We start from the raw sequence: 22,953 nt of genomic DNA, 5'->3' as shown, positions 1-22,953 counted from the left end.
CATTGATATATAAATGTTATCATATTTCGATGTCGTATCATTTAATTCATCTAAAAGATATAAAATGATTTTAGTTTGATCATGTTCAATAATATCTTCTTCTTTTAATTGTATTAATATAGTTAGCCATTGTTTTTTAGTGAATTTATTATTAGAAAGTTCATAAGCATATTGATAATTACATAAAAATATCGATAAGTTAATACGTAATAAATTATATAAATTTGAATTTTCGGGTTTTTTTAAGAATTTATATATTCGTTTTAATGATATATTATTAATTGGAATTGTTTTATATTCTTTTGTTGACTTTTGATATTGGATTAAACCTTCTTTAATACATCCAACTTGTATTAAAAGTTTTGACATTAAATTTTGATTTTGTTGAATCATTTCATTAATTTCAGGTTTTAATAAGTTTAAAACTTGATTATTATTGATTAACATATAATCATTAAATATTTTATTTTGTAATATAATTCTCGATAAAATAATTTCATTTTTATCAAGAGTTTTCATTAATTGAAATTTATTTTTATGTATAATATCTTTAATATTAATGTTTTGTTGATTATAAACTTTTATCATATCTAAAATTTCAGTATTAATAATTTGTTTGTTTACTATAGGTAAAAAAGTTTGAGAAACAAATGATGTTAATTGACTATTTGATTTAGAAGGTATATCATGAGAAATAGGTAATAACACTTGTGTAATATTTGATTTCGGATGTTCAAATATTAATTCATTTATGTTATCATATATCGAAAGTTCTTGATTATTTACTATGTTTCGAAGTTTTAATAATATTAAAAAATATATATCTTCATCATAAAGATTATCAAAGTAATACCCTTTCGATATAGAATAATTAGAAATTTGATGAAATAAAACGGCGTTTGTTAAATTCGGATGTTCTGTTTTAAAGATACCTAAGGAATCTTCCCATAAGTTTAAGTCTTCAAGATATTTCATGTTTTTATATAAGTTTAATTGTGGATATGGGACTTGATTTATATATTCAGGAAAATTAGTAAAACAATCAGAAAGTGTTGAATTTGGAAATTGATGAATATAATAATTGACAAAATTATTTATATTCATATTAACCAAATAACTTAAATTTAATGTTATGAATTTCTTTAAATTTTGTTCATCGATATCATATAATAAAAAATGTATTGTTTCGGGTAAAAAAAGTTTTAAAAAGATATGTGAATGAATTCGTTCTGGTTGAGAAAACCAATCGAAAGTAAATAAATCATTTATTATATTATTACTTGTAGTAATTGTTAATATTTTTGTGATGGAATAATTTGATAATAATTCTTTATTGGTATAATTCATTAAAATTTTATGTATATATTTATTCATAGGAAATTTAATATGATTTAAATCTAAAATAATTTCTTCTTCATTAAATGGAAAAAATGCTTCAAGAATTATTAAAATTTTATTAATGATTTTAAACTCATATTCATTCTCATTTAACCAATTTGATAAAGTAGCTAATGATGAAGAAGTTATAATATTACTTAATTCTTTATTATTTTCATCTTTAAAATATGACTTTAAATCTTTTAAAATTATATTTGAAAAATAAAATCGATTTAAATTTATGATAATTTTTAATGAGTTTTTATATTCTTCATTAAATTCTTCTGTTATATTCGATTTAAAAAAATTAGAAGGTAATATAAGTGATGGAATAAAAGGTTTTAATTGTTGAAAAAAAGGTTTTAATAACAAAATAATTTTAATAAGAATTTCAGTTTTAATTTGTATTATTGGTTGTTTATCATTAAATTTTTCTTCTAACTTCTCTATTAATTGTTTAATAATATCAAAAAATATATTATAATCTTCTTCTTTAATTATTACTAATAATTTCTTTATAATTAAAGGAATGTTTTTCATTAAAATTAATATGTCAATATCAGATTGATTAAAAAAACTAATTAAAATTTTCAAAAATATTTCAAATAATTTATAATTAGTTTTAATATTATTATTATTTTCTGGTTGATATTTATCAAATATATTAAAAAACAATGAAATTATTTGTTTTTGATATTTAATTTTTAAAGATTTATTTAAAAACATTTTTACATAAATATTAATTAAATATTTTAAAAAGTCATTAACTGTTTTATATGTTAATAATTCCAATATATTTAATGTTTGTTTCATAAAATATGGTCTATTAACTAATAAATTTATTAAAGTTTCTTTCATTTGTAAAGGGAATTCAACATTTGTAAAGTTAATTATATGTTTTGATATATTACAATATCGAATAATACTTTGTACACCAGAAATTGAAGTAATTCCATAAAATAAACTTAACGCACTTGCTTTAGATGATGAAAAGATTAATGGCGAAGCATTTAAGTCAGAAACAACTACATTTTTATTATATCCTAAACTAGCCGATAAATAATGTATTACAAAATCAGTAAAAATATCACTTCGATGATATTTAGTAAAACCAGTTTGAAAATCGATTTTTTCTTTTGGTGGAAATTTCTTAAATCGTTCATTAAATATATTTAAGATAAATATTCTTGTAGATACTGATATTGTATCTAATAATAAATTCGACTTTAATAAGTCATAAATTTTATTAATTTTATCAGTCTCTAACATAGATATAAATAAAATAAAATGTTTAATGAATTCGGGATAATTAAATAAGTTGTTTGAATGTAATAATATTGTTAAAAGTTCATTATAAAGATAACCAAAAAGATCATTATCTAAATTAAATAAATCATAATAATTTAATGGTAATAATGAATTAGAAATATCATTTAATAAACTTGGCTTATATATAGTACGAATATTTTTCCTAAAAATTAATAAAAACTTTTTAACTAAATTATATAAATTATTAAAATCAAATTCATTTCGATTTAAGTTATTTAAAATAGTTGAAAAAATCGAAAAAAATCCGGATAATATAAAATCGAAATATTGATTTTTTAAATCCAAATTTAATTCTTGTTCTAAAAGATGTTTTATAAAGATGTTTCTAAATTGAATACATTCTGGATGAGTAATAATTTTTTTTAATAATATTAATAAATCGTTTGAAAAATCTAATTTTATTCTATTAAAAAATACTTCATATAATTCATTTGGTGCTATTACACCTATTATATAAATTGGAACATCTAATAACAATGGAATTTGCATAATTTTTAAATGGAAATCAATAATTGTTAAACATAATTGATGTAATTCAATGTTTTGATCTTTTTTATGTATAATTTTGATGATTTTATATAAAATTGTAATACATTTTTGTATAATAGTTCTAGAAACTCTTGAATTTCTAAATTGTTCATATATCATATTAATAGTTTTAATGACCCATTCTATATGTTTTATATATTTATCAGAATAAGTTGATTTAATAATGAATTTTAATATTAATAAATCTTCAGGCGGTATCATTTGTAATGAATTATCTAAAAATACTTCATACTTTATAGCAAATTCTTGTGGTATTGAAGGATAACCTAAAAATTCTTTTTCCTTCTTAAGTTTTTTTAAAAAATATGGAACAAATTGAAACATTTTTTCTTGATGAAGTTTAGCCATAATATTACCCCATAATTGATTTGATTCATTCGGTAAAAAAATTAATAATTTCGAAAATAATTTTAAGATAAATTTAATTGTGAAATATGAATTTAATTTAGGATCATAAAAATCTGAAAGTTTTATAAATTGTTGAATTTCTTCGGAATAAATTGATACTTGTAAACTCGTCATTAATTTTAATAATTGTGTAATTAATAATGTAGGATCACCAATATCATTAAATGATTGTATAAATAAAAACTCATATTTAAAACTTGGAAATTTGGTTAATATTTTTGGTAATTGTGGAATTATTGATTTCCGTGTTTCTTCAAAATCACTTTTAACTCCACAATTTACTTCGCAAAATTTTATTGTCTTTAATGCTATATGTCGAATAGTTCTTTGAGGAGAAATTGCTAATTTAACAAATGCTCTATAAATTTTTTGTACTGTTTTTTTATTATAATTCCTATTAAATATATGTCTTTTAAATATATCTAATACAAATTCATAATATGTTTGACAATAAAATGTTAAAGTTTTTAATAAATGTATAAATATTATACAATTTGTAGATACTTTATCAATACAAAATTCGATTGTTTGTAATACAGAATATATTAATCTTGGATGAAATGACATCGTTTTAGTTATATATTTCATGAAATTAATGATATCTATATCTTCAATATTTTCGATGATTGAAGTTCCATATTTTTGTTTTATTAATAAAAATGCATATTGTTGTGGTGGGTTTGTAAATTTAATTGATTCATTTAGAAATGAATCATCGAAATTATTTAAATATCTAAAAATTTTTATAACATATTCATCGTTAACTAATTTCTCGAATTTATATTTCGTAATATAATTCATAATATAATGAAAAAAACTTTTTAATTGTTCTATTGTTGGGTTTTCTATTCTTTTAATTGCACGAAATAATATCTCTATATCTATATTTAAGTTTTCATTTTCTGGTTGAATCTCTTCATATATATTTAAATGTGATACATTATCAATTGTCGTTAAAGGATATTTAACAAATAAATCAGGACATTTATCAATTAAAGGTTTTTTTACACTTGTTTTCTCTTTTAATACCGCAACAACAAATCTTTTTTTTATAGGTTCTTTAAGTAAATAAATCCCTTGAAAAAACTCTGCAGGAAATTCACTTAAAAGTTGTATTGTTGCATATTTATAACGTGGTGATTCAAGTATCGGAAAAAACAAATTTATCCAAATTTTTATTGATTCGTTTTTATGTTTAAATAATTGATAAAAACGTATAGCAATAAATGATATACTTGAAGTTAAAAATTGTATTTTAATTAATGATTGGAAAATATTTGATAAAGAAAATGATAAATTCTCTAATGCATTAACTAAATCTTTAGACTGATGTAAATTAGCATGAATTTTCAAAAAAAGTCTTAAAATAAAATAATCCAATAAATTAAAACTTTTTGTTTTAAAACATAACATTATTAACTTAACTAAATATGGAACAAATTCTTGTGGAATCGCATTATATTTCTTATAAACTTCTTGAACAATAAATAACATTAAATTCCCAATGATTTCAATAGCTTCAAATTTCATCATCGAATCGAATTCTTCAGTAATTATTTTAAAAAAATTTAGAAAATATATTTGACTTGGAATCATTTTAATTAATAAATTATTAATATGTGAATGATATACTTGATTTTTATCTTGTGGAAACAATAATTTAAAATTCGAAATCAATAAAAAATTAATAACTTCAGGTTTTTGTTGTGAGAAAACAGAAGAAACAAAAATTTGTATGAAATTAAGGATTTTCCGATGAAACAAATTATTATCAATGTTTTCTTGTATATAACAAACCAATTTATCTGTTGAATCATTTGATTTCCGGACATTTCCTGCTATATCTAATATATATGATATATATTTAATTAATCGTTCAATTATTTCATTTTCTTTATGTAAAGATGAAATATTTGGATAATTGTTATTGCCAGGATTTAAAATCCATTGTATTATCTTTAATAATGTTATGTTATTATCTATCCATGTTTCAATATTAAATCCTTTTTCTAAATCAATTTCTTCTAATTCATTTTTCATGTTCTCAAAACATCGAACAAATTGTTCAAATAATTCTAATTGTAATATACAACATTGTTGATAAACAATTCCATTTACAAAATGTTTATACGCTTCGAATATGCAATTAAAAATTCGAGGAGGCTGTTTAAAGTCACTTAAAAATGCACAAAAATTGGGTGAAATAGATTTAAAAAAAATATGTGGTGAATCAGGATTAGTTATTAAGATTTTAACAAATGATTCCATTAATAAAATCGTTCGCTTCTTTTGAACAAATGGATCTAAATAAAAATATTGATATATGGATAAAAGTCTTCCTAAAATATTGGCTATTAATGGATCTTTATATGAAATATTTGGGATTTTCATGATTGAACATATACAACGATAATAATTTTGTATAATATGTATGAACCTTAAATCTTCTGGAATTGATTTCTGAACTTTACCCAAAAGTGACGTTTGAAGTGGAGTTGTTTGACGGTTTTTCGTGATGAGCTTCGAGATTAATTTTAATGATTTGGAAATAATTATCTCTGTTTTTTGAAATATTGTGACATCGTTTTTAAATTGAAGACCTCCAAGTGAAATATAAAGGAAAACATCGATTAAATTAGATATATAATCAAATGTAGCATTTGAAATATGATATGGAATAATTCTTATAAGAAGTAATATAAGCTGTAAATCAGAGGCCTGAATCGACTTTGAAGATTCTCGTAAAAAAAGAAGGATTTGATTTAAAAATTTTGGATAAAGATTTGGTTCGCCATGTGTTGATGTTAAAAAATGATCACTGAGAAATATAAAAGCTTGAATACGAGTAGCCCAATGTCTTGAAGTTAAGAAATTAAAGACAAGTGGCTCTAAAACGCTTGAAGTTTGAACATTAAAAAAACTTGGTCGAAGAAAACGCATGGAATAAATAAGATGCGACTGCAGTACTAACTCAACTTCCGATAGTATGTTATGATTTTGGACATATCGAGTAAGATAAGTATTATATAAAGAAAAGATGTTTGGATAATGTCCTAATAATTGTGATTCCAAACTAAAAACTAACAAATCTTCCATATTTTTTATCAAATCATTGGTGAGAATTGGTAGTTCATTGCTCTCAAATAAACGAAAAACTTGATTACCATTTAGTTCCATTTGGAATGAAAACCGTTTATTTTTTATTCACTTTTTTGGAGAAACTTTTCTCCATAAATTGAAACGTGTTTAGGCTGAAGCTTGAATGATTTCTGCAAATAAAAAATTTTGTCATAAAAACCTTCGACTCTAACTTTTAAAAAATGATTTTAGAAAATAATTTTTATGAAAAAGTTGAAATATCTAATGGGACATTATCTTCTTTCGCCTGAACAACGAGAAAATTGGTATTTATGCATTAATAATGATATCAACAGAATATACAGATTTACAACAAATTGGAACTCTAGCAAATGAATATGGTGATGATTGTTTCAAGAATCATATGTTATACGGAATTCCTTGCAAACATTTATTAATTAAGAGAACGTAAGAAGATAAAATTCCTTAGTTAACATTGAATGACTCTCACCCTAGATGGATCAGTTCTATTAATACTTTTATCAACACTAAAAACACAATTGAAATAATTAAAAAACAAAAAATAGATTCGAACGACTGGAGCTATTCTTCATGTATAGATAAACCCGAAAGGAATTTTACCTTTGTTGCTCGATCCCAAATAATCATTATTCTTCGAAGAATCTTAAGTGGAGCTCTGAATACTTTAAATTGTGTAGAATACGAATCTGGAATGAACGAAGATATTTTACCTCTTTCAACATTTTTAATCACAGGAACGCCAAATCTCACCCAAGAAGAAATGATATCTTTCATTATATTTATGAGAATAAAATTATTATACTAAATAATATAGAAGAACTAGGAAAAAGATGTATCTTAAATTATAAGAATGAAATTCTTTCATTTCTCGAAAAAGAAGGTATGAAAATAAACAAATTTTTTATTAATAAGTTAATGGAAACTGGAAACACATTCCTTTTACAATATTTCCTTGAAAAAAGTACAGATTCATATGATTTTTGGGATATTTCAACCATTTCTATAAATGATGAACCATTTAAATACTTGGTTGATGAAAAAATTATTAAAACTAATAAAAAAGTGATGATTTAATATATTTCGCATTTATTTTTTTGATTTCCTATTTCAACATAATATTTGGTATTTATTTTAAACATTTAAAACACTAATTATGTATGCATTCGAAAAAGGAATAACCAAATTAGTTGAATTACTTCTCGAACAAGAAGGAATTGATGTTAATGTAAAAGATATATATTTGTTCTGTTTCAAATTTGTTTTAAATATTTTGGTTCTCAAAATAATATTTGGTAATTGTTTAAATGATTTAATACGGCACTTATTTTGGCATCAGAAAGAAATCGTCCAGAAATAGTTAAATTGCTTCTTAAACAAAAAGGTATTAATATTAATGCTAAAGATTTTTATTAAATGCAATTAAAATTTATCATAATATTTTGATATTTTTAAGTAATTACTGGAAATTATTTGAATTGTTTTATACAGCTCTCATATATGCATCTGAAAAAGGTTTCACATAAATAGCTAAATTGCTTCTTGATCATGAAGGAATTGATGTTGATGCAAAAAATATTTATTTATTATAGTTAATATTTATTTGAATAGTTCAAAATTTCAAAATAATATTTGGAATTTATATATGTTATTTATTACAGCACTTATATATGCAACTAAGTATTGTAATAAAGAAATATTTAAATTACTTCTTAAGTGTAAAGGTATTAATTTTAATTGTAAGAAATAATTGTTTATTTCATTTAAAATACATTTTAATAACTTGATTTTTCAAAATAATATATGGAAATAATTCAAATTATTTAGAACAGCACTTTTTTATGCATCCGAGAATGGTTACACAGAATTTGTCAAATGACTTCATATGTAAAAAAGAAAATGATCATATACGAAGGGCAGGAACGTTTTTATTTGTGTTTCTTTGAAAACGAATCACTATAATAAAATGCATCAAAAAATTTGAAATTTATTTTTGATCAAAATTGATGAAACCTTTTTTTGGAATTAAATATATATTTCTAATGATCATACATGATATATTTGGCACTAAAGCTAAACAAATATGTTCTTTTTGAATTGAAATGCAAATTAGTGTTACATTTTTTTTAATTAATTTTTTATGCATGCTATTTACTAACTCATTCTCGAAATCAAAAATTTACTGACATAAAAAAATGCTTTGCTGATCTTTTTATATCTCATTGAGAAGAAAAAAACGTTTTGATTTTTTGGAACGTTCCAAAGAACGTTGGCAACGTTGTTAGGGGGGGGGTATCCAACGATATCGAATTCAATGCATCTCTATTCAATTCCTTTTGTTAAAATTCTGACAATTGAATTTTGAGATCAACAGGAAATAATTTCATTTTTGAATGGCTTTTTTCAATATAGATTCCCGGTTCTGGATTATCAGTTCGGCCAAACTCCCCTCAGAAAAAACGCTATAATTTGCATTCAATTTTTCAATTCAAACATATCATTAGGATTTATGAGCGGAGGCAAGTCACAATGCAGATGTAAATGCGGGAATATATCAATATCAGGGATAAAACTACCAAAAGGTGCATTTCCAAATATACCTAATCCAGAAAAAAAGCATTGTGAATCTTGTATTCAAATATTTAAAGTCAATAACAGAGTCAATATAAACGATAACTCAAAGGTTCTCACCAAAAACAGAAGCAAAGGATGCATGGATATTACATGTCTTAATTGTAATACAACACTTCGCTTTTTCCATAACAAAAATCCAACATATGTCGGAATTACTCGTCAGCATCGAAATAGCAACACCGAACAACTTAACCCCAGAAATATTCAACTTAAAAAGATACAGCCATCATATTCTTTTGATATAAAAGAAAAATTCAACTTATGCATCAACCCAGAACCGATTGTACAAAACGAAAAACAGAACATCTTTGGTGAATTTCAAGAAGACGAAGATTTTGAGTTGATGTTTGGAAACAAAAACACACCAATTGTCGGCTCATTTGAGCAAAACATATATCAGCCATATTCAGAAGAAGCTTTTCATGCTTTTAGGAGCAATGGCTTGCCCAAAAGTTGCGCGTAAAATTACTATGTAAACTATACAAACCATGATTTTGATTGAATTTTTGCTTTTGTTAACTTTACTTTTGAGGTTCCAACGTTAAAAGCCGTTGAGATGGGAGGTTATATCGAAATGGATGATTTAATTCGTCGCTATTTTATTGGAACACAATATCATCCAAACAGTTACCAACAAATTGTGATATTAGTGAATGATCTAAAAGCACGTTTCCCGAGTATGAAAGATTGTAAAACAAAAAATGCTAATAAAATATCAAATATTATTGTATCTGGAGAAATTCCATTGACTTACTTGACTTCTGATATTCATTATCTTTGTCCTGTTATGTTTTATTTACCAGATAAATTTCCTTCTTGTCCTCCTGTTTTACAAGTATTAGCAAAACCAATTCGGTGCTCAAAGCATCTCAACACAAAAGGTACTCTTGACTTCAATGGTCTTTATACATGGAATCAAAACACATCAACTTTAATAGAAATTCTTGATGTTGCAATTCGTTATCTTTCTAATTTCCCACCAATTAATCCCGACAAGCTTGCAGAAATGCCCAAGTGCGACCCATCAAATCCACAGCCATATAATCGTCCAGAGCCAGTTAATCCTTCACCACAACAAAACAATGCAAACTACTTACGCGCCCTTACACAACAATCTGCTCAAGAGATTGCGATGGTAAACTCACAAATCGTTAATTCCTTCAAAAATGTAATTGATTATAATTTATATCTCACCGCTGACATGACTGCAGAAAATGTCAAAGTTGAAGCGTCTACTCTTATATCCAATCTCACTACACAAATTGAGCAGGGAGATATCCCAAGTTATGAGGTCCCACATTGGACGATGCAAATTGCAAATTTGAAGGCCGAACATCAAACATTCAAAGATGTGATCGAAACATTACGAGGACTATATAGGAAAAACAAGATAACGCTACAGGAGTTCATATCAAAGACACGAGAAATTTCTCGAAAGCACTTTAAAGAAGTAATTTACCCAGAAATTGCGCTATAAAACAATTCTTTATAATTGATTTTTGTCGTTTTATTAATGAGAAAATTCGTTTCGTATCCTTCAAAATTTGTGTTATGGATAATGAAGGAATTGCATTATTGAGAATGAAACATGAATAAGAAATATTTATTACATAGTAAGGAAATGCTTAACATTTTTACTTTAGAATTATTTAAAGATCTGATTTTGACGATTTTTATTAAACATCCCATATTGCTTTGAGTTCAATGAAAATTGTAGATTGTTATGAACATGGGTTCACACATTTTGCGTGTCAGGATATACTGAGCTTAAAATTGTACTGAGAAAAAAATAAAAAAAATAGATAAATAAATTTTGAAAATAAGTACAATAATTAATTACATGAATGGATCATAAGATTTCATTTAATGCAATTAAATTGAAAATACTTTTATAGTATTAAAATAAAAACTTGTCTATAAAAAAAAATTAAAACCACATTTCAAGCAGGAATTTAAACTCTATGAATATTCCCAGTTGATAGTAAAATCATTGATATGATCAAACAATAGATTAATAAATTTCTTCTCATAAATAAGCAAATACAAAAATATCTAAAAACACTTAAAATGGACAAACCCTTCTCCCGCTTCGTCATATTCATTGCGTGTTATAAGCATTTGTTGGAATGTCGGAAGTGAAGTGAATCTCGGTGAATTTTAGGGTTCACACTTGCTTAAAATTAACAAAGAATAAAATAATCTATGTTCAAGAAATAACTATGAGTTGTTTTTAAATTATGAAATAATTGTGATTACTTTGATATAAGTAAAATTTCAAAAATCTGACTCGACAACATCTTTAAGGTTAAATAAGCTTTCAAAATGATCCTAAAGTTTATGATTTTGAAAAATATATCACATTCATTTCTTGAATTAATTTGATAGCTTTTATCTGAAATTAAATGGTTTACACGGTGTCAGGGTGGCTAAAATTAGATAACTTCTGTCACTTTTGATTCAATTTTGCTCAAAAATTTGTGGGGAAGAGATCCTTTAGTCACAGGATTAATTCCTATCCGGCAGAAAAACCCTTATCCCTATTTCTTGGAAAGTAAAACATAAAAAATCACCAAGATTCACAAAGTTTAATAAAAATATCAACCAAAATTGCATTGCTTGACTATTTGAGTTTATTTATATTGCATTTTTTTGGACTATATGAGTAATCTTAAGATCATAATCAATTTATCATTTTACAAATTTGTTAAATGATCACTAAGTTAATCTCACTGTGAAGTAGTAGTATGTGTGTGTTGTTATGAGCTTATTCTGCCTCTTTTTCTTACATCACGAGGTTTGGCCTTTGGAAAGCATCTGACTCTACTTTCTAAGTGTATAAAATTAAAATATCTTAATCGCTTATTTAATTCTGTTCCATTTTATAGAAAATTGGTTTGACTATTTTGTTATTAATATATTTCCAGAATGATAGTCTTATGTTATTTTTTTCCAAAAATAATCAAACTTTCTGAAAACGTATATTTTATGATCATAGTCCAAGATATTTACCAAAAAACATCAACTTTATAAAATATTGCAATATTATGTAAAATTATAAGAAAGGGATATCCGAAGCGGTTTTATCAGAACGGTTCCTCTTCTAATTGTCTTATAAATTTATAAAGCAAATTTTCAAATATTATATTCATTATTAAATAACATATCACATGTTCATATGGTCTGTTTTATTTATCCTTTTTATTTTAAAGTATTTAACTATACAATTTCTTTGATAATGATTTTGAAATTAAAATCTAAAGCTAAACATATCCATTATATGCGCAATGATTATATATTCACAAAATGGTTAATTAACTGTTATAAATGTAAGAAATGACAGATAAATCAAAACTTTGTAAAAGTTTCACTAAACCAATAAAATGTCACTTCTTACATTCTTATAAATAAAGGGTATTTTACTGATTTTTATATTTATAAATTATTTATCCAACTAAAGTAATTTGTACAAAATAAGTACTTTAATTGTATTTCTGACGTTTCTTTCCTCCCTTTTGTTGTTGCTTGTTCTTATCTTCCACTGGTTTAATATGTGTGCGCCTTAATTCCACTGGAAGCTTATGTACATCCTTCGAGTCATCATATGGTCCTCCGGTGACCACGGCCCATGGCGATGATTGCTTCTGCTCTTCGACACTATTTGTTGCTGCTTCTTCTTCAGTTGCAACTTGTTCTTCTTCGGCAACAACTGTTTCTGTCACTGCTGGTGTTTGTGGTGCAACTTCTTTCTTTTGTTGCTGCTGTTGCTGTTTCTTGTTCTTCTTTTGTTTCTTGTCTTCTTCAATTGGCTTTGCATGTGTGCGACGTAATTCAACTGGAAGTTTGTGTACGTCTTTGGAATCGTCGTATGGTTCGCCGGTGATGACTGCCCATGGTGTGACTGTTGGCTGCTGGCTTTCAACATTTGGCTGTGGCTCTTCAACAACTTCTTCGGCTTGAATTTGTTCTTTTTCTTCATTAGCAACTACTGATTCTTTAACTGGTGTTTCTTTCTTTTGTTGCTTTTGTTGCTTAGCATTTTGCTGCTTCTTCTTGTTCTTCTTTTGTTTCTTGTCTTCTTCAATTGGCTTTACATGTGTGCGACGTAATTCAACTGGAAGTTTATGTACGTCTTTGGAATCGTCATATGGTTCGCCAGTGATGACAACCCATGGTGTTGCTACTGGTTGTTGTTCATTTTCAACTGTTTGATGAGGTTCTTCAACAACTTCTTCAGCTTTGACTGGTGCCTTTTCCTCTTCAACAGTAACAATTTCCTTAGCAGGTGCTTCTTTCTTTTGTTGTTTATGTTGCTTTGGCTTTTTGTTTGGCTTTTGTTGTTTTGGTTGCTTTTGTTGCTTTGGCTGTTGTTGTTGTTGTTGTGGCTTCTTATTCTTTTGCTTCTTGTCTTCTTCAATCGGCTTTACATGTGTGCGACGTAATTCAACTGGAAGTTTATGTACATCTTTGGAATCATCGTATGGTTCTCCATTGATTACTGCCCATGGTGTTGTTGCAACATGTTTTTGTTCATTTTCAATTGTTGGCTGAGGTACTTCAACAACTTCTTCAGCATGAACCGGTGCTTTTTCTTCTTCTTTAACAACAACTGGTTCTTTAACTGGCGCTGGCTTTGCCTCCTTCTTTGGCTGCTTCTTCACGTCCTCTGGTTGCATTTGAAGAAGTGATTCTGTTATTTGTGTCCATGGTGTGTTGGGTTTCTTTGGTTCTTCTTTGTGTGGTGGAGAAGTCTTCTTTTGTTTGTTTTGTTGTGCCTTCTTAGTTTGTTTTGGCTTTGTTTGATTCTTTGGTGCTTGTTTTTGATTTTCATTCTGTTTGTTTTGTTGCTTCTGTTGTGGCTGTTGTTGCTGTTGATTATTTGTTCGCTTTTCTTTTTCTTCAGTTGGCTTAAGATGTGTACGACGGAGTTCAACAGGAATTCTGTGGACAAATTTGGAGTCATCGTATGGCTCTTCTGATATAACTGCCCATGGCTTTTGCTGTGGAACAGATTGTGGTTGGGATACTGTTTCAACAGGTTCAGTAACTTCTTCCTTTGGAGCTTCTGGTGCTGGTGATTGCTTCGTTTGTTGTTTTGGCTGTTTTGGTTGCTTAGGTTGCTTTTGCTGATTATTATTTTGCTTCTTATTCTTGTTTTTGTCCATTTCTTCAATTTGTTTGATATGAGTACGACGAAGTTCAGGTGGAAGTTTGTGTACATCTTTGGAATCATCATATACATCTTCTTCTGATATGTTGGCCCATACTGAATTAGGTTTAACTGGTTGGGTTGGTTGCGTTGGTTGAACTTGTTGTGATTGTTGGGTTTGTGTTGTTCGTGGTTTACGTTGTTTGGGTGGTGATTTCTTGGGCTTAGAATCTTTTTGTGGTTGTGGTTTTGTCTTTTGTTCTTCTGTGGTTTGAGTGGCTTTGGGATTGTTGTGTGTACGACGTAATTCTGGAGGAGTTCTTCGAACTGCATGTGTATCATCATAAGGTGTAGATTGATTATTTAAGAGTGCTTGAATTGCTGTCCAATTTGAATTCTTCTCTGCAGTAGATTTGGATACTGTTGAACTAGGATTGGCTTCAGGCTTTGGTGTTTGTTTTATTATTTTTGGTTGTTGATGATTTTGATTTTGTTGAAGTTCTTGTGAGTTAAAGTTGTTTGTGAAATCAGACCATGGAGTTTGTACAGTTTGTGGTTGTGGTTCTGTCTTCTGTTGGTTAATTTTATTGTTCGCTTGATTTACTCTTGGATGTGGAGTTGGCTTTCTAATAGGTTTCTTAGTTTGCTCTATATGTTCATTTTCGGTAAGCTTAACATCGCTCCATGTTGGTGCCTTTTTGGCTTGCATTGTCGAGAGTGGCCTCCACCATTCAATTATTTCGGTTTGTCGGTTTGGCCAGACAGCATAAAATGTCATTTTAGTTCATAATAATTTAAATGGAAATTTTGGTTAAAATGTACAATATTTTTGGTTGACAATTTTTATTGAGAGGAAAAAATTGGCATTTAATATTTGCTAAGAATCATTGTGTACGTTTATTTTTACCAAATGTGGAAACAAATTTTTCGTCTTCAAAAGCATTTTAAACCAATTACAGCAGTTTCAATAAGATGCGATGAAAAGGTTTTTGTTACTGCATCAAAAGATGAATCCGTTGGTGTATATTATTTTGATTCAAAAGATTTCAAGTATTTAAGAGCACATTCAAGTTCTGTTACCGACGTTGCTTTTTCATCAAACGGGGATGTTTTTGCAAGTACAGATTATGAAGGATCAATAATTTTATGGAGTTCTAATAATCTCGAAAAAAAGACAAAAATTACACAAAACAATAAATCACCAATTACAGGCATTTCTTGGTCGGAAAGTTATGAAAATTTTGTTGTTGGATTCCAACAGTCAGCAATAATTTGGTCTATAAATAATCTTGAGCCATATTTTACAATTTCAAATCTACAAGGAAACGTCCGTTCATTACAATGGCATGACAATTTGATCGCAATTGCAGGTGACTTTTCGAATATTTTAATTTTCGATTATCGTTCAGGAACAATTGTCCAATCTTTTCAAGGAAAAAAATTTAATTGTGTTTCTTTCAACAACGATGGGACATTTCTTGCTGGTAGTGAGTATGATAAAATTAAAATTTGGGATCTTCGAAATTGCTCAAATCTTAACACGTTATATGAGCATTCTGATTTGATTACTAAAATAGGATTCAACCCAAAAACTAATGATATTTTAAGCATTAGTAAGAATGGTACTAGTCGAATCTGGAATGTTTTTTCAGAAGAACCAATGCGTTCATTTCACCATAAGAAGGCAGTTAATGGATTTTGTTGGTATCCGAAGTCATATGGATTCATTACTGTTGGCGATGAGAAGAAAATTCGAGGCTATAAATACAAGTTTCCAGATGAAATAGATTTTGGTGGCGAGGAATTTATGAGCAGTATTTATCAGATGCAAAGGACTCTTGGAAACATAACAAAAACAATGAAATCATTGGATGAGAGATTAATCCTGCAAGAAGAAAGAGTGATGCGTCTTAAAGATACGAATTTGCGAATTACAAAAGCGTACAAGAAATCATTAGAAAAGTAATAAACTGTTTTTAAATTAAAAGTTTTCTTTTAATTTGTAAAATTTATTAATGATTTAATCTTCAACATGATTTTTCTTTGAAAATTATTATCAAATTTCTTATGTATGAATTTTTTTTCAATCAAGAATAGCTTTTTAATAGATCGTCCAAAAAAAAACATATCTATATCGAAAGAGCCATTAAAATAACTCAGATAAAAAGTTAAGGTGGGTTTTATGAAGATTTGCTTATTCTAAAAAATTAAAATTGATCCAACCATGCTTTGACAATTTTTAAGATGAAAGATATAACTTTTTATATATTCTGAATTTTTTTTGTAACAAAGCAGAAAAATGATAAACCAGAATCAGGATGAATGGGAAACATTTTTATCAATCAGACAAATAATTTTTAATTTAAACTCAAAAAATCTTGTTCAATCAATTAATTCCATAGCTAATAAATTTGACAATATTTATCCATTATCTTTTAATACAGTTATCATTCAAATGATATATATCAAACTTGTTACGAACATTAATGATATTGATATATACTTAGAATTTCTTAAAGGAATTGAAGCATTTGAAGAAAACCATAAAATCGAATCAAAAATCCTTCGAATGTTTTCACGTTTTCTTGATAAAAAGTCCTCATACGAATCATTTTATATCATGAATAAGATGAATGAACAAAATATTCTTGATTCAAAATATATTAAAAATTTGATCAAACCTAAAAATCCTTATTATTATGATTCTTTTTATGTAAAAATTGTAGAAAATGATTTTGAGCTTCATAAAAAATATGTTAAAGAAGGACATAATCCAAATAAAATTGCACAAATTATTCGAAATGATGAAATAGAAAAACTTCAAGAAATATTATCACAAAATGGTTTTGATATCAATCAGACTATCAAACCATCACTTTATGAAAGATGTTCATTTATTAACCATTCGAATGTCTCGTTAATTGATTATGCAGCATTTTTTTCAGCAGTTAAATGTTTTAGATATTTACTTATGAATAATGCTAATATAAAAAACACAGGAAAATATGCAATTGCAGGTGGAAATTTAGAGATAATTCATTTATGTGAACAAAATCATTTATCATTTGAAGAAGCATCTGAAACTGCAATTCAATTTCATAAAAATGATATCTTTTATTATCTTTATGAAAACAATATCAAAGAAATTAAAACATTAGAAAAATTAGGAAGTAAATGTGTTTTATATTATAACTATGAAATTTTAACATTTTTAAAAGAGAAGGGAATGCAGATTAATGATGAAATCATTAATTCATCAGCACAACTTGGAAATTTATATCTTACGAAACATTTCCTTCAAAACAAACAAATCCCAAAAAATATATTATATTACTCATTCGATTCTAAAAACATTGAATTTTTTAAATATATTTTGAAACAAGAAGGAATTGATATTAATGCTGAAACTATTTATTTGAAATATATGAAATTTATTTTAATAATTTGGTTTGAATATAATTTATTTTGATGTTTTGATGTTTTAAAATAATATTTGGAAATTATTAAAATTATTTAAAACAGCACTTATGAAAGCTTCTATAAATGGTGATACAAAAATAGTCAAATTACTTCTTGAACAAGAAGGAATTGATATTAATCATAAAAATATTTATTTGTTTTATTTAATATTGATTTAAATAACATAATATTCTAAAATGATATTTGGAAATTATTTAAATTATTTAAAACAACACTTATTAGTGCATCTGAAAAAGGTAATATAGAAATAGTTAAATTACTTCTTGAACAAGAAGGAATTGATATTAATGCGAAAGATATTCATGTGTTTTATTTAAAATTTATTTTAATAATTTCATATTTCAAAATAATATTTGGAAATTATTTAAATTATTTTATACAGCACTTATGCTTGCATCTTGGAACGGTCATACAGAAATAGTTAAATTACTTCTTGAACAAAAAGGAATTGATATTAATGCCAAAGATATTTATATGTTTTATTTATAATTTATTTTAATAATTTAATATATCAAAATAATTTTTGGAGATTATTTAAAATATTTTATACAGCACTTATGTGGGCATCTTGGAAAGGTCATACAAAAATAGTTAAAATACTTCTTGAACAAGAAGGGATTGATATTAATTCTAAAACTATTTATTTGTTTTATTTGAAATTTATTTTAATTACTTAAAGTTTCAAAATAATATTAGGAAATTATTTAAAATATTTAAAACAGCACTTATGATTGCATCTTATCATGGTCAAATAGAAACAGTTAAATTACTTCTTGAACAAAAAGAAATTGATCTTATTAAAAATATTTATTTACTTTATTTGATATTTGTTTTAATAATTTGTTATTTAAAATTAATATTTGGAATTTTATATAATTGTTTTGCAATGTGCTTGTTTTTGCGTCTAGGGATGGTTTCATTGGAATCATTCAATTTCTTCTTGAACATAAAGGCATTAATGTTAATGCTAAATATATTTATTTGTTTTATTTAAAACATATTTTTTTTATATGGAAATAATTCAAAATATTTGAAACAGCACTTATTAAGGCATCTTCAAATGGTTATACAGAAATAGTTAAATTACTTCTTGAACAAGAAGGAATTGATATTAATGCTAAAAATATTTATATGTTTTATTTATTATATATTTTAATAATTTTGTATGTCAAAATAATATTTGGAAATTATTTAAATTATTTTATACAGCACTTATGTATGCATCTTTAAATGGTCACACAGAAATAGTTAAATTACTTCTTGAACAAGAAGGAATTGATATTAATGCTAAAGATATTTATTTGTTTTATTTAAAATTTATTTTAATAATTTGATATTTTAAAATAATATTTGGAAATTATTTAAAATATTTAAAACAGCACTTATTAAAGCATCTAGAGATGGTCATACAGAAATAGTTAAATTACTTCTTGAACAAGAAGGAATTGATATTAATGTCATATAAATTTTATAAAAATATGTTTTTGACAATACTTGATGAATGTTAAGTCACTAAAAAGCAGTGTAGCTAGGTAAAAAAGTTTTTTTTAAATTTGCATTATACGGAAGTTGATTCTCATGATGATAAGAAACAACAATGTTTCAGACTACGTACAGTATCCGTAAAGATCAAAAGAGCATAAATCTTACACAAGATTTCATTGAAATATTTCATGTGCCTTTAGTAAAATCATATCTGGATTCCTTGATCATCGTCGTTTCGTGGTTCTAAAGGCAAATTTACCATGATTTTTAAAAATATATTCATCAAATTGTAAATAAAGTTAAAATGATCAAGACTTAAACACTTTTTCGTTTGTAATTTATCATGTCTAAACTTGTTTCACCTATCGTTATACAATGACATATGTAGATAATATTTTTGAGTAAAAAAAAAGGCAATTTAAATTCGCATTTCCTTATATATAATAAGGAATATTTAAATAAGTAAAATCATGATTAATTTTCTAGAAAATTTGTGCGCCAAGTTAAATTTTAAGAAGCTTTGTCTGGTTACAAAAAGTGCCCATAATTGGTCGGCAGCGGCCGTTTAGAATGTTTTCAATGTAAATTTATCGTAAATTCGTCAGTTTTCAACCCATTTACGAAATGACTCAAGAAGAAAAAGATGATGATTTTGTTCCATTAGATGAAACAGATCTTGCAATTATGGAAACATATTCAAAAGGACCATATGCAAAAGAGATCACAGAAACAGAAAAAGAGATCAAAAAAATGAGATCAAGCATTGATACAATCAGAGGAGTCACTAGTAGCGATACTGGATTTCTTCCTATGAACGAATGGGATCTCGAGAAAGATCGTAAAATGCTTTCAGAACCATTTTTATATGTTGGTAATTGTGATAAAATTTTACCACCAGTTCCAAATGAGAAACAACATTACATCGTTTCATTACCTCATGCAGGAAAATATGTAGTTGAACTTTCCAAAAATGTTGCACCATCAGATATCACAGAAAATCTTAGAGTAGGACTTGATCATCGTGTTCTCAGTATTTCACTTCCACTTCCGCCAAGAATAGACCCAATTGTTACAACAATGCAAGTCGAAGAAAAACCAGATGTCACATATGCAGATATTGGTGGCTGTAAAGAACAAATCGAAAAACTTAAAGAAATCATAGAAATGCCTTTAATGCATCCAGAGCGCTTTGAGAAGCTCGGAATTGATCCCCCCAAAGGTGTTCTTTTCTATGGTCCGCCTGGAACAGGAAAAACTCTTTTAGCTCGTGCAGTAGCCAACAGGACCGACTCTGTCTTTATCAGAGTCATTGGCAGTGAGCTTGTACAGAAATATATTGGTGAAGGCGCAAGAATGGTTCGTGAAATCTTTAAGATGGCTCGAACCAAACCAAGTTGCATTATCTTCTTCGATGAGGTCGATGCATTTGGTACGACCCGTTCTGGTGACGAAGACGGCGCTGGACAGGAGGTCCAGAGGACGATGCTCGAGTTGATTTCGCAGTTGGACGGTTTTGACAGCAGGGGGAACGTTAAGGTTTTGATGGCGACGAACAGACCGGACACATTAGACCCCGCTTTGATGCGTCCGGGAAGGCTTGACAGGAAAATTGAGTTTTCTGTACCAGATTTAGATGGTTTGGTACAAATCTTTAAGATTCATACCAGATCGATGAGCGTTGAAAGAGGAGTTCGATATGAGTTATTGGCAAGATTATGTCAGAACTCAACAGGAGCTGATATTAGAAGCGTTTGTACAGAGGCAGGTATCATTGCGATTAGATCGAGAAGAAAAGCGATTTCAGAAAAGGACTTCTTGGATGCTATTAATAAGGTAATCAAAGGGTATTCAAAGTTCTCAGCAACACCAAAATATATGCAGTACAACTAAAATATAATCAGCCTGAACACATTTTTATTTGATTTATAATACTATTTCTCATTATAAAAGAGTTTAAACAAATGAACCAATTTCTGTTTCATGCCATTAATGAGTTATATTCTTTTTATGGTTTAATTAAAAATTCCATGTAAAAACGATAGGAATTTCAGAATGACGATAATTTTTCTGTGTAAAACAGTTTCTGATCATTCAATTAATATATCGATACAAACAAATTTATTCAGCTGAAGTTTTGGATTTCATCAAAATGTTTTAAGTATTTTTCGAATGTTTATCACACCAATTTTTTACATAAAAAAAACTTTGTGCATTGAAAGTTATATCAAAATTTGTTTTTATTTAAGAAAAATAAATGTGATAATTATATTCGCTATAAATATTGAGAAATAAAACAAATTCGAGCACAAAAGCATCAACATTCTTTATCATGCCTTAATTGCAAGCAATATTATAAAGGTTATTATGACAATGACACCAATGATAATTAATGTTGATTTGGTAAAATATCGTTTCACCTTTCTCATATCAATACTTTGATAATTATAATTTTCAATTGTAGTTATCTTTTCTTCAAGTGTAGTTATCTTTTGTTCAAGTGAATCTGTTATCTTTTGTTCAAGTGTAGTTATCTCCTTTTTAAGTGAAGCTGTTATATCCTTTTTAAGTGAAGCTGTTATCTTTTGTTCAAGTGAATCTGTTATCTTCTTTTTAAGTGAAGCTGTTATATCCTTTTTAAGTGAAGCTGTTATCTTTTCTTCAAGTGAATCTGTTATCTTTTCTTCAAGTGAATCTGTTATCTTTTGTTCAAGTGAATCTGTTATCTTTTCTTCAAGTGAATCTGTTATCTTTTGTTCAAGTGAATCTGTTATCTTTTGTTCAAGTGAATCTGTTATCTTTTGTTCAAGTGAATCTGTTATCTTCTTTTTAAGTGAAGCTGTTATCTCCTTTTTAAGTGAAGCTGTTATCTTTTCTTCAAGTGTAGTTATCTGTTCTTCAAGTGAAGTCGTTTCATTCTTTTCTGGTGAATTTTTATCATTTTCAATTGACTGTACCCTTTCTTCAAGTGAATCTATCTTTTCTTTTAATGATTTCATAATTTCTTTAAATGATTCCATATTATTTTCAAATGATTTTATATTTTGTTGAAGTGCATCTTTTATATTTTTTTCAAGTAATTCCATATTTTTTCCAAGTGATTCTATCTTTTGTTGAAGTACAGCTATATTTTCTTCAAGTGTATCTATTTTTTGAAGAGAATTTAATTGTTTTTCATGATTTAAAGTTATCTGCTGAAGTTTTTCTGATTTTCTTTTTTCTTTTTCTTGTTGTACTATTGTCAAATCTTCTTTTAATTTTTTCACGAAATTATGAATTTCGTAATATAATTTCCTTCCGATTTCAGAAATATCTTCATCCTTAATTCCAAAAGGATCGCTTTTATGTGATACCTTATACCAATTTATCAAATTACTATATCTTTCCAGAATATTATAATATTCTTGTAGCTTTTCATCAGATAATTTTAA

The 22,953-nt window shown here is 26.6% G+C and overlaps 5 protein-coding genes across 5 annotated transcripts; 3 read left to right on the top strand and 2 right to left on the bottom strand.

Moving 5' to 3' along the window:
• Window positions 1-10,093: 10,093 nt before the first annotated feature.
• On the top strand, window positions 10,094-10,891 carry GO595_008145 (UEV domain-containing protein; the record flags this gene model as incomplete). The annotated part of the gene is made up of 1 exon (XM_067921687.1): window positions 10,094-10,891. The coding sequence occupies one exon, from the start codon at window positions 10,094-10,096 to the stop codon at window positions 10,889-10,891; it is 798 nt and encodes a 265-aa protein (XP_067771624.1).
• Window positions 10,892-12,893: 2,002 nt separating this feature from the next.
• GO595_008144 (uncharacterized protein) lies at window positions 12,894-15,269 on the bottom strand (the record flags this gene model as incomplete). Its single annotated transcript, XM_067921686.1, has 1 exon — window positions 12,894-15,269. One exon carries the CDS (start codon window positions 15,267-15,269, stop codon window positions 12,894-12,896), a length of 2,376 nt encoding a protein of 791 aa, XP_067771623.1.
• A 201-nt stretch (window positions 15,270-15,470) lies between these two features.
• GO595_008143 (putative WD repeat-containing protein) lies at window positions 15,471-16,526 on the top strand (the record flags this gene model as incomplete). Its single annotated transcript, XM_067921685.1, has 1 exon — window positions 15,471-16,526. One exon carries the CDS (start codon window positions 15,471-15,473, stop codon window positions 16,524-16,526), a length of 1,056 nt encoding a protein of 351 aa, XP_067771622.1.
• Window positions 16,527-20,149: 3,623 nt separating this feature from the next.
• On the top strand, window positions 20,150-21,415 carry GO595_008142 (26S protease regulatory subunit 7; the record flags this gene model as incomplete). The annotated part of the gene is made up of 1 exon (XM_067921684.1): window positions 20,150-21,415. The coding sequence occupies one exon, from the start codon at window positions 20,150-20,152 to the stop codon at window positions 21,413-21,415; it is 1,266 nt and encodes a 421-aa protein (XP_067771621.1).
• Window positions 21,416-21,852: 437 nt separating this feature from the next.
• On the bottom strand, window positions 21,853-22,542 carry GO595_008141 (zinc finger 91-like protein; the record flags this gene model as incomplete). The annotated part of the gene is made up of 1 exon (XM_067921683.1): window positions 21,853-22,542. The coding sequence occupies one exon, from the start codon at window positions 22,540-22,542 to the stop codon at window positions 21,853-21,855; it is 690 nt and encodes a 229-aa protein (XP_067771620.1).
• Window positions 22,543-22,953: the final 411 nt, after the last annotated feature.

Source organism: Histomonas meleagridis (assembly GCF_020186115.1).
Source record: "Histomonas meleagridis strain 2922-C6/04-10x chromosome Unknown contig_60, whole genome shotgun sequence".
Classification (NCBI taxonomy): Eukaryota; Parabasalia; order Tritrichomonadida; family Dientamoebidae; genus Histomonas; species Histomonas meleagridis.
The sequence above is the reverse complement of the archived record's forward strand: the minus strand, read 5'-3'. Positions and strand labels throughout refer to the sequence as shown.